Source organism: Crocuta crocuta, unplaced genomic scaffold, assembly GCF_008692635.1.
Source record: "Crocuta crocuta isolate KB4526 unplaced genomic scaffold, BGI_CrCroc_1.0 scaffold92, whole genome shotgun sequence".
Taxonomy (NCBI): domain Eukaryota; kingdom Metazoa; phylum Chordata; class Mammalia; order Carnivora; family Hyaenidae; genus Crocuta; species Crocuta crocuta.
Genome location: NW_027528804.1, coordinates 2,158,117 through 2,170,175, shown reverse-complemented (window position 1 = coordinate 2,170,175; position 12,059 = coordinate 2,158,117). Strand labels below are relative to the sequence as shown.

At 36.1% G+C, this 12,059-nt stretch overlaps 1 protein-coding gene and 1 long non-coding RNA gene across 7 annotated transcripts in view; one reads left to right on the top strand and one right to left on the bottom strand.

Annotated features, from left to right (window-relative positions):
- Positions 1-3,208: 3,208 nt before the first annotated feature.
- Positions 3,209-12,059, bottom strand: part of BANK1 (B cell scaffold protein with ankyrin repeats 1) — a 266,852-nt gene continuing 258,001 nt past the window's right edge. For 2 of the 5 annotated variants that reach the window (XM_077755742.1, XM_077755743.1), the window contains exons 13-16: positions 6,871-6,900; positions 5,787-5,842; positions 4,242-4,306; positions 3,209-3,976 (exon numbers count right to left, since the gene is read on the bottom strand). In XM_077755742.1, the coding sequence (XP_077611868.1) occupies positions 4,247-4,306; positions 5,787-5,842; positions 6,871-6,900 (146 nt within the window). In that variant the 3' untranslated portion in view covers positions 3,209-3,976; positions 4,242-4,246. The remainder of the gene's footprint in view (positions 3,977-4,241; positions 4,307-5,786; positions 5,843-6,870; positions 6,901-12,059) is intronic. The other 3 variants (XM_077755740.1, XM_077755741.1, XM_077755744.1) reach the window with 2 other exon arrangements.
- The window catches only part of LOC144224660 (uncharacterized), an 11,590-nt gene continuing 6,280 nt past the window's right edge, over positions 6,750-12,059 (top strand). For both annotated transcript variants that reach the window (XR_013333102.1, XR_013333101.1), the window contains exons 1-2: positions 6,750-6,890; positions 7,800-7,933. This is a non-coding gene — a long non-coding RNA (uncharacterized LOC144224660). The remainder of the gene's footprint in view (positions 6,891-7,799; positions 7,934-12,059) is intronic.

The following is a 12,059-nucleotide window of genomic DNA, read 5'->3' as shown; positions in this document are numbered from 1 at the left end:
AATATGCTATTCTAGAAAGGACTAAAATACACAGAACCTTCTAAAGTCACTTGGTCACAGAGCCCCTTTTTGATGCAATATCCTTGAGTTTTTTTTTTTTTTTGTTTAATAAAACTTGGGAAGCACTGCTGTAGTAATTTACCACTGAAGGATTTTTCCACTTGAGGCTTTTGATCTTTCTGGGTGATCCAGGTGGCCATTCCACACTTTGTAGTCATTGGTTTTTTTAAATAATGATTAGATTTTAGTCATATGCTAGAAGAATATGCTTAGTAACAAGCCAGCCTAGAGTATCATACTGTATTCACATTTCAAAGAGGAATATTTTCTTGTAAACCATTTTCATTGATTATTTATTCCTAGCCAAAATGTTCTAAACACTTACATCTCATTTAAGTAGAGACATGTAACCACATATTCCAGTTTATGCTTGGAGTAGACCCAGTTTATACCCACTTTTCTATTGTAATCATTAATGCTACTCCATTTTACCATCAAAAGTGCCTTCTTGGATGATAAATTAATTAAATGATCTCCTTACATTTAATTCTCAAACAATCTGTGCTAACATTGGTATTATAACCTTCATTTACTAATGATTAAATAAGGCTCAAGGAGACTTAAAACTGGCTTGGGTTTGCACAGGTAGGACATAGCTGAGCCAATATTCAAACTAGGTCAGCCTTACCTCAAAGCTCATGCTCTTGAATGAAGTACTGCACTGCTTATGTCAATATCTGATGTCATTTAATAACCAGGAAATTATATGAGAAGCATTGTCTGCATTTTGAAGATGAAAATATTGAGAAAACCATATGCTTTAATTTATATACTTGAGGTCAATTATATTGAGAATCTTACCTTTTGTTGTCTTTTACATGGTAGTCCCTGCCTTTAAAGGTCAGCCCCACAAAATAAGGCAGGCCAACAAGATGACTGGCGATTACAGCTACAGAAAGAGCTTCAAGTAGGGCCTTATGCCAGCTCTGAGCTGGGACCTAGTAGATCAGGTCATGATGCTGATCTCTCTCCTAAATATTTACCCATTTAGAATAGCTATTTGCAGTAAAATTCAGTAGGTCCAAATTATTAAAATCAGACTCCTCAGCATTATAGGAAACAAGAAGAAACTCAGATGAGCAAATACTTGGTGTACAAACGGGATATGATAATGACTCAAATTACAAAGTTATTCTTATTAGAACAATACTGAGAACAGTCTCATTTTCTAAAAATCGGAGTCTCTATTATTTAATTGAATGTTTGATTTATGAAAATATATTAGAGTCATCCATTCTTTAGAGTATTTAATGATCCATTTAAGCTTATGCACTTCAAAACAAAGAATTCCATTTGTACTATTGTAGCTAGGGTTTCTAATTTCAAAATTTCCAGAAAATTCTGTATAAAGCTAACTTTTTATTTTAACAACACTACTTTAAGTGGTAATCACATATTATGGTCTAGTCTAGTCTAGGAGTCCTCAACCTTGGTGCTATTGATATTTCGGATGGGATAATTCTTTGCCTTGGGTATTATAGGATGTTAATTAGCATCCTGTCTCTACACACCAGATGCCAGAAACACCTTCTCCACGGTCATGACAATAAAAATTGTTGCCAGATATTGCCAAAAGTCTGGGGCAAGGGAAGCAAATTGTCCAGTTAAGAACCATTGGTCTACATGCTTCCTCTTTGTTATCCTAGGAAATTGACTAGGTAGAGAATAAGGGGATTAATATTAAACATAAAACTCTGATTACATTCAGTACCAGTTCAAAATTTCTTTAGAAGCTAGAGTCCTGGTAAATTTAAGAACCTGAGGAAGGGGCTGGGTTTTGGCCAAAGTTAGGGGTAATGGCTTGGAAACCAACCTGAGGTAAGAAAGGGATGATGAGAAAGATAAGGTCTATTAGCTACTGGCTGCTCAGGTTTCCAGAACCAGCACACAATCTTCATAAGATCTCCCACGTAGGTCTTTCCCTTCTAGCAGTGGTTAGGGCTCTCTGAGATATGTCCCCAAATCTCCAACGAAAGTTCGCATCATCCTAGTCTTTTTCCCTGCCCCTTTGTCCTGTCCTCTGAACTCTTCTTTCACAAATGCAAAGCTTCTATTGTGCAGCTCATAGTGAATGGACAGTATTCTACATGTTAGGGATGGAGTTCAGAGATTAAAAAACTATGCTTCCATGGGGCATTTTCATTAGGGGTCATTCCTAAATTTGGGTTAGTCTTCCTCTACCCTTGTATTCTACTTTTCATCTCTTCCTCCAATGAGACAGGTAATGATTTGGATTCCTCCAGATTCCCCAATTCCAACCTTCTTCAGCCATCTTCCAAATCAGTCAAGGATGGGAGGAGCCACGGTAGAGGCAACATGAGGAAGCCCTCAGTTATTTTAGTGTTCTATTTTCCATGTCTGTTTGTGATGACAAAGTGGTAGCATTTCAAGGGCAGGTATCTTGGGAAAAAGGCTATTTAAGGGGGCTTTGTGGCATTTATTTATTTTAGTGCAGTTCATAAAGGTAGTATTTGGAGGCCCTGATTTTAGATTTTTGTCTATGTTAAAGACCTGAATGATATTTAAGCCTCATCCTCCTCTTCCACCCTTAAGTGGCTCTCAGGTAAGAGATAATCTAATCGTTTTATATTTAGAAAAGTTGGCATTTTATCTGTCACTGTATTTTACATTTTTAATAAAAATAAAGCCAATGGTGAGACTGTTAGATATCAGTCACAGGCCTATATAGAGGTTCTTACTTCAGAGATGATACATGTATTTGAATTTAAAGATTGGGAAAATTATATAAAAGCAGCCAATTTTCCTATTGCTTTCCTGAACTCTTTGGGTGGGACGGTCCACACAAATGGGAGCTCAGTTTGTGGAAGGCCATGCCATTTCTTGAAAGCTTATAACTACGGACTAGATTTCAAAATGTCATGATGAAAATATCCTCTTAGGGATGAATCAAATGTATGTATTACTTTTTTAAAACTTGAGCTTATTTGAGAATGTTAATAGTCATGAGAAACCTGTGATCAATGTTTTTCAGAATCATTTTAAATAGATATTCCCATCACTGTTGAGAAGCTAGAAAAAATCGTTTGTGTGTTTACTTTATGGGGACTATACAGTGAAATTAAATGAGTTAGCATTTTTTTCCCAGGAGCATTCCTTCTGAAAACTGGTAAGCAGAAGAATTTAGCGGTTAATTATTACGCATTTATTTTGGAAAGCCAGACACAGTTTTAAACATTCATCTTATTTGCAGGAATTGTGCATGGGAACCACAGAATGATAACATTGCATTCTATTCTACACTAGTAACTTGTTTCTAAAAAATAGGTTGCTGAAATTGTAAGCCTCTTCATAAAGAATGTAGGTTGTGGGAATGTATATTAATTTGAGATAGAGAAAGTTAAAAAATAATATTCTCAAAGTTATATGCAAATAGGCACTAAGTAAGGGAAAGTTTCTGAAAACATCATATGACAATAATAATTAGAGATCTGAATGTCAGAAATTCAGAAAATGGACCAGCTACTTAAAAGGCAAAGACAGATAAAACACATGTGTATTTTCATGGTCATTCTAAAGACAGAGGAGTAAACTATTAAGGTGGGTGCTTCAAACAGGCACAATATCTTTGCTACGGAGCATTTTTCACTTCTCTGCTCTTGTTTTCCCTTAATTTTCAAAATGGGAAACAGCTGCTTCAGTGGCAAAATGCATTGTAAAATGCAAGAATTGTCAAAGAATGCAATTGCTCTATGGCATTCAATTTGAATCTTGATGTACCTATCTGAAGCATGTTAATACCAATAAGTTGTGGCAATGACACATTCTAAAATCCAGACGTTTGCTTCTACTTTCATAGTATAGTATTTTCCCTGAAGACAGTAGGCAATCCAAATGCAAGCATGCTTCACCCAGAAAGCACAGTGTCTGCAGATTTTTTGGGTTTCATTATAATAACCTGAAAGTGAGATCACAGGAAATGTATTAGTGAATAATGGATCATCAATTGAAATTGATTAGCTAGCATAAAATCACCCCTCCACATAAATCTTTCTAAGGAACAATCACCTCTAGCTTGAAAAATATACATGTTTATCCTTGCAGGAGAAGACAATGAAATATTTAAAGTATTCTGTTTGCTAGACAAATGATTCCTTCAAGCCCCTAAGCCTGCCTTATGCTTTCTGAAAAATATAGCTGAAAAAATATAGCTGATATTTTACCTTCTTTAGTAATCTTTCCTGCAACAGAAACCAAATTCCTTTTCAACCTGGAGTCGAGTAGGAAGCTAAGAAAAAAAAGACAAAAAAGATATAGAGCTAGCATTTCTCCATTTTAAGACCAAAGAAAGGAACATGATAAAGTCATGGTTGCCTTTCACGGGAAAATAGCTTTATAGAGGCAACTGGGAAAGCAGTCCTCCATCTTTAAAAGGAAAGAATCATTGCAAAGCTCAACTACAGCAAAGTCCTTGAGTTCAAGTTTTATTTTATTTGGAGGGAAAATATCCTAAGTACTAGGAATTTGTATTCTTTTCCTCTTACCCCAAATATTGTTCTGAAAAATATGCCATGGTTGCATAGTCCTTCAGACGTTGTAGAAGGATCTTTATTTGACAAGGATATTTTCAGAAACTCAGAGGCCAAGGTAGTATCCCATGATTTTGCTACAGCCCAGTGAGTCTACTGAGTCCATACACTGTAGACTCATGAGATGTGCAGTTCACTGTTGGGCCACAGGGTGACCCAGAAATGCAAATACTCAATTAGTTCTTGAGGGTAAATGACTTCTATGATTCCTTATGCTTTACTAAAAACATAGGAGAGCTTAAAGGGTTATTCAAATTTGGTAAACTAAAATTGGTTCATTATGGGAAATTGCCAAGGGCTCTAATTCTGAATTGTAGCAAGAATGCCAGCTGCCACATGACCCTGGATAACAATGAAAATTTCCTACATCACATATGTAGATAGTTAGAAAACATGCTTTATTTTTGAAGAAAAATTGGTGGTCAAGATGTTATCAGTATTTTCTTGAACTAGTCTTTTCGATTGCTGCTCTCTTTGCTTAGTGTTATTTTTAGCAATTCATTTTCAGTTAACTCTACATGTGAAGTAATGCATATCTACATGAACGATATTTGGGGATTACATTTTTTTCCTACAGCTAGACTTTAAGGACTGTATACATTGTGGTTCAAACAGACTTATCATATTATCATTGCTAAAAAAGATGTATCCATAATTCCTCTAAGATTTATTTGGTCTGTACATGTTCAATTCAGCCATACGTTAGTCTTGGTGCCTTTTTCCTTTGAGTTCCTTCTTTGCTTTTTTTCTAAATAGTTAATTCCTTTTTTTTTTTTTAATTTTTTTTAATGTTTTATTTATTTCTAGGAGAGAGAGAGAGAGACAGCGTGAGCAGGGGAGGGTCAGAGAGAGAGGGAGTCACAGACTGAAACAGGCTCCAGGCTCTGAGCTGGCAGTCAGCACAGAGCCCGACGCGGGGCTCGAACCCACGAACCGCAAGATCATGACCTAAGTGAAAGTCGGACGCTTAACCGACTAAGCCACCCAGGCGCCTCCTAAATAGTTAATTCCTTTAAATTACTGCTCATGCAGTGATTTGCACATAAATGCTTATGTAACCTATTTTGTTCATATTTGTTAAAACGTTTCAAAGCATAGTCAGGATGGGAGGCTCATATTCTTTCTCAACAAATAATTTTTTGGTTTTGCATTTTATAAAAGAACATAAATACAACCTACCTTATTGCGGAAGGGTGTGTTATATAATGTATTTTCGTTGCGGGCACTTTCGTTACCTAGAAATACAAACTCTGTTACTATTTCTTCAGCTGTTCACATATTCAATGATTCATTTATTTGGTACTTTTTAAAAATAATATATGTTATGAGTAGGATATGGGTAAGGAGAAAAACTGCTAAAGTGATAAAAAGGGCAAGTTGAAAAGGCACCCATGGCAAGGATGCTATTAATTTCTCCTGCCCAGATAGTTGCCCACAGGATACAGAGAGGAGTTGCTTCAGTTCAGAAACAATCCAACACCTTCGAATAACAACCCTCACTAAATTATGCCTTCTTCTTTTTGTTTTTCTCCATTTACCACGATCAGTCAATCACAAAGTATGCTATTTTCTGAAAACTTGTTCCTCCTATTCCCCATTGGCCATGGTCCCTCCTGCCTTTACCACAGGCTTTCCATTTTCCACCCCAGCCAGCCACGTGGCTCAGTTCTACCGCTCTTCTCCGTTTCCACATTCACTGCTCTGGTTCAGACTGTAGACAATTGCTTCTAGATTAGTCAGAACTCCCCAGCGGGCCTCTGGCTCCCCTTGATCCTGCCAACCTTCTGAATACATTCCTTCTTACCACACTGAAGTGAATCACCCTTTCATGTGCTACTCCAATTGCATTTACTCTATCAAATAACTCCCACTTATCAAGCATCAGCTCCCATTTACACATATCACCGTCGGCCTTTATAGTAACTCTCCATGGCAGAATTCTTACCTACATTTAACATATGAGGAAACAGGCCTAAATAGCTTATGTGATTTCCTGAAGGCCGTAACTGGTAAGCTGTGAAGGGCCAGGTTACAGTTCAAAGCACATGCTTCTTGTATTATGTAACAATGCCTCTACATTGCTATTCTAGAATCACCTCAAATTTATTTTGGATGTCAAGTGGTTTTGCATAGACACATAAAGTCTTGACATGAGTTTTTGTACTGGTCTGCCTAATCATATCAGGCTTACATTAATACTGAAACTGATTTACCATGTGCTTTGCTGTAGTCTGAAAATCTTCAGTAAATACCGAAAACTTACCATTTGGATGGTGCACAATGGTGAGTTTATCTAGAAGACAGAAAAAGCATATTCTACTGAGTTTTGGTCAATATTTATCTTAAACTTTCTTCTTTGTGTTTTTTTTTAAATGTATTTCTGAGAGAGAGAGAGAGAGAGACAGCGTGAGCAGGGGAGGGTCAGAGAGAGAGGGAGCTACAGAATCTGAAACAGGCTCCAGGCTCTGAGCTAGTTGTCAGTGTGGACTCGAACCCAAAACTGTGAGATCATGACCTGAGCCGAAGTTGGACGTTTAACTGACTGAGCCGCCCAGGAGCCCCTAAACTTTCTTCTTTCTATTGTTTGACTACTTCTTGTCTTTGAGGCAACTATGAAATTTCAGTTTGTTTAAAAAAATACTAACCTCCAGCTACAAAGTGTGAAACCATGCCTCTTACTACGTTTGTATATTTTCCTTCTCATTATGGTATTATGATTATGGTGTTATGATTTTAGATATGTTAGATACTTAATCAAAGATTGCTACTCTGCTTTGATAGTCTTTTTTGCCTCAGGTACTCATTGTCTTTTCAGATTAACATTATTCAGTACATATAGTACAAATATACTCTTTTTGATGACTTTTGACAAACCTATACACCCATGTACCCATCACCTAGTTAGGATAGAGAACATTTCATCTCTATGGAAAATTCTCTTGTGCCTCCGACATCAATTCTCACCCCACCATTATCTATAGTGACCCTGATTTGATTTCTATTGCTATACATTAGTTTTATCTAGAATTTCAGATAAATGGAATTTTATACAACGTATTCCTTTGTATTTCATTTAGCATAATATCTGTGAGATTCGTTCATGATGGTGTGTTAGTAGATATTTCTTTCTATTGTTGAGTAATATTCCACTGTATGGATATACTACAGTATAATTATCTCTTCTTCTACCAGACATTTTGATTGTATCTGACTTGGCTATTATAAATGAAACTGCTATAAATTTTGTGGACAAGTCTGGACACACATAACGTTTTCAATTGCTTTTTCGGAAAAAATACCCAAGAGTGGCTTGTCTAGGCCATAAGGTAGGTGCATATTTAACTGTTCCAAAGTCATCACACCACTTTCTACTTCTGTTAGCAATGTATGCAATGTATATCTGGTTGTTCCATGCTAATCACTTCATTCTGACAATATCTAAAAATTCTAGCCATTATACTTGTTGTGTATTGATATCTCATTTAGTTTAATTTGCACTTTCCTGACGATTAATGGAGTTGAGCACATTTTCACATGTTTACTGGCCATCCATTTTTGTGAACCAAGATTTAGATGCTAGATGTACTCATTGGTGCTGGGCTGTCCTTGCTTCAAGGCCTTTTCAGCAGACAGGGTTAAAGAAATATATATGTTTACACACACAACTATATTTCTATGTTTATTTGTAATATATATAAATATATATATTTATAACCAGGAGTTGTTATTTTTAACTCCAATTCCAATTTAGAATGATAAAATCACTCCAACCTTCCTTCTTTCCTTAGTTGTTACCTTACCCCTTTGTCTGACAATAGGAAATCTGATTCTTACTACCCACAGTATATTTATTTACTCAATCTTAGAATATGAAAATGGTAGTTTTTGAAATTGCTAAACTATACTCCTATAGAGAAATAAGCCTACTTACTAGAGTACAGAATACACTTTTATATATTGATTTTTTTTTCTTTTATTTTTATCCTTGGAATATACTGTTTTCTATATTTATGTTAGTTTTTCTTCTGTCTCCCTTCAGTGTGGAGATGTTTTTTATTTGGAATACTTCTTGGTTCATTTTCTTCTGCTCTTACTCCATTTTACCGCCTTTCCAGATTCATTTTTGTTGAATATGTAAAATATTAACAAAGTTCTGAAAGTATGTTCTGAAAGAGGTACATTCAGAGAGGTGTAATTTTTCAGTTAGTTTTGTAAGTTTTGTTTTTCAATTATTTTGTTCTTTTTGCCTAAGTTGTTAAATGTGTTGGCAAAAAGTTAATTATATTTCATTAGTATCTCTTTAATATCTGTAGGATCTGTTGTGATAGCCTCACTTCACTTTCCCAGTATGGTAGCTCTTGTTTTCCCTTTTTTCCAGTTCATTTTTGTCACAGTTTTATCAATTTTAGTTATGTTTTCAAATAAATAATTCTTGTTTTTGTTAATTGTTTTCTGTTGTTCAAGTCTTTCATTTTTTATTGATTTTTGATCTGAACTTCACAGTTTTTCCTCTTACCATTTTTTCGATTTAGATTGCTTTGTACTTCTCAGTTTCTTTTTTTGTTTGTTTGTTTGTTTATTATCTTTCTGAGACGGAGAGAGACAGAGCTTGAGCGGGGTAGGAGTAGAGAGACAGGGAATCACAGAATCCAAAGCAGGCTCCAGGCTCCAAGCTGACAGCACAGAGCCCAACGCGACGCGGGGTGGGGCTCGAACCCACGGACAGGCAGTGGGATCATGACCTGAGCCGAGGTCAGCCCCCCCAACCGACTGAGCCACCCATGTGCCCTGTACTTTTCAGTTTCTTGAAGTAGAAACCCACATTGCTGATCTTAAACTTTTCTTCTTTTCTACTATAATATTTATAGCCATAAATGTACCTCTAAGGACTACTTTAGCTGGATTCCACACATTTTGATATATTGTATTTTCATAATCATTTAGGTTGAAACATCTTCTTGTGATTTCTTATTTGACCCATGGGTTATTTTGAAATGTACTTAATTCCTAACTATTTTGAGAGGTATTTTTAATTTCTTAATTAAATTTTAATTTTTTTTGTTGTGGTAAGAGAATATAAGATTTCAAAAGACTGAAATTGTTCAGAGAACATACTCTGAAGATTTCAAATCTTGTGAAACTTGTTGAAACTTTTTAAATAGCCCAGCATATGTTCTATTTTGGTATACCTTCCATGTACACTTTAAACAAACATGTACTCTAATTTCTTTCCATATCAAGTCCTGTAAATGTCAATAGATTCCCTATTTAGTCACTCCTTAAAAACGTTTTTTTTATTCATTTAAATATGTTTATAAGAGTTGCTTTGAAGTTTTTGTCTGTTAAGATCAACAACAGAAACATTTCAGTTTTTGAGAGCTTTTTCTTTTCTATGAATCACATTTTCTTTTTAAAAAAAATTAATAGTTTATTTTTGAGACAGAGAGAGACAGAACACTAGCTGGGGAGGGGCAGAGAGAGAGGGAGACACAGAGCCTGAAGCAGGCTCCAGGCTCTGAGCTGTCAGCACAGAACCCAATGTGGGGCTGGAACCCACGAACCTTGAGATCACGACCTGAGCCGAAGTCGGACGCTTAGCCAACTGAGCCATCCAAGAGACCCTGAATCCCATTTTCTTAATCTTTGTATGTCTTCCTTTTTTTTTTTTTTAAAGAAAAAAATTGATTACTGGACATTATAGACAATCAGCTGTATAGTCTGGATCCTATAATATTCCTTTAATAAGTGTTTGTTCTTATTTGAGCAGGCAGTTTGATTATTGGCATGAACTTGTATAGGCCTGCTTTCATGCTTTTTTCAGTGTTGTCCTATAGACAGCCCAAGGTGTCTTCTAAAGCCTGAACCGGGCCTGAGCCTACAAACTGTCATCCATGTGTATCTCATAGGGTTTGTTAGTGCAGGTCTAGAGGAGATCTCACACTAAGTCATGGTCTTTAACCATTATATCTCTTGGATGTCACAGCAGGATACCAGGTGTTTTCACGTGTTAGGGAGATTTTTCCGCTCTGGTAGGGAAAAGTCTCAAACACCCACAGTCTGGCTCTTCCTGGTTCTGCTTAAACTATAGTGACTCTGTTCTGCTTTCAGTGTCCAGAACTGTTATCTGGTATGCATGAGTGGTCTTGCTCATCTCTTGGCCACAGACTTGTGGATTCCCTCACTCTCTCTGAAGCTACTTCTCTACACAGTTACCTCCTCTTCAATGACCCACCACAGACATTCCAGAAGCTCCGGTTGCCCTGAACTCTGATCTATGCCTCTTTTCAACAGGATTGCCTTGCTTTGCATGACTGTACTCAGGAAATCAGTCTCCTGGGCAGTCATGAGAGCCGCCTCGTAAATTCTGTTACTAGAATTACGATCTTAGACTGCTAATTGCCTGCTGCCTGAAATCACCTGCCTCATATTTGCCTAGTATTAGTGTTGTGTACAGTGGGAGGGTTTGTCTGGTACTACTTTATCCCATTTTGGTTAGAAGGGGAACTAGCTGATTCTTAATTAAGACACCAGTGTTTAAAAGCACTAACTTTGGATTAAAAAAGAACTAGGCTGTAGTTTCTAATCTGTGTGTTTTGTGGCTTTTTAGTTTGTTTGTTTCTTTTTTTTTTTTTTCAGAGAAAGGGTGCAAGTGAGCGAGGGCTAGAGAGAGAGAGAATCCCAGGAGGGAGAGACGGAAATAGGGAAAGAGAGAGAGAGAGGAGCAGGGCTCATGTTCACCTGATGTGGGACTCGAACTTATGAACTTGAGATATGACCTGAGTTGAAGTCAGATGCTTAACGACTGATCCATCCAGGTGCCTTGGGCTTCTTAGTTTCTTACAGTCTTAGTTTCCCTATTTATAAAATGGTAATAATGTCTATCTCAAAGGGTTATTGTAAGAAATTAAAAAGATAATACTAAATGTATAGTAAGTAATCAAATATTACCTGCTACTACCACTACTGAATATTCCTTAGCAAAAGTGTATATATACTTTTACTACATATTTTTTATATTGTTAAAATTGTAATCTTTTTCCACATTAGAATAGAGATCTGTAGAACTCAGTTATCTGTAAATTATCCCTGTGTTTATGAGCGTAATTATTTTAGAAAGTATATTTCTGTTTTTAGAAAACATTTCTAAGACAGCTTAAAGAATTTTCTGTGGAAGAGTAGATAACAATTTAATAATATGAAAATAATTTTTTCAGGGTAAATTTCAACATGAAGCACTAGCTAAAATCTATGCAATCTTATTGAAAATGGAAGAGAGAGAAATTTCAAGCTTTGCTAGTGGTTGTTAGCTTTTAATTATCTGTGCAGGGGTAAGGACTTGGGGAAAGAGAGGTCTGATAGTGACAACATAATTTATTTTCAATTTTGGAATGTGCTATTTATCTTTGGAGAAGATTTACCACCTTAATTATTTTTGGTTTGTGTTAGCATTAA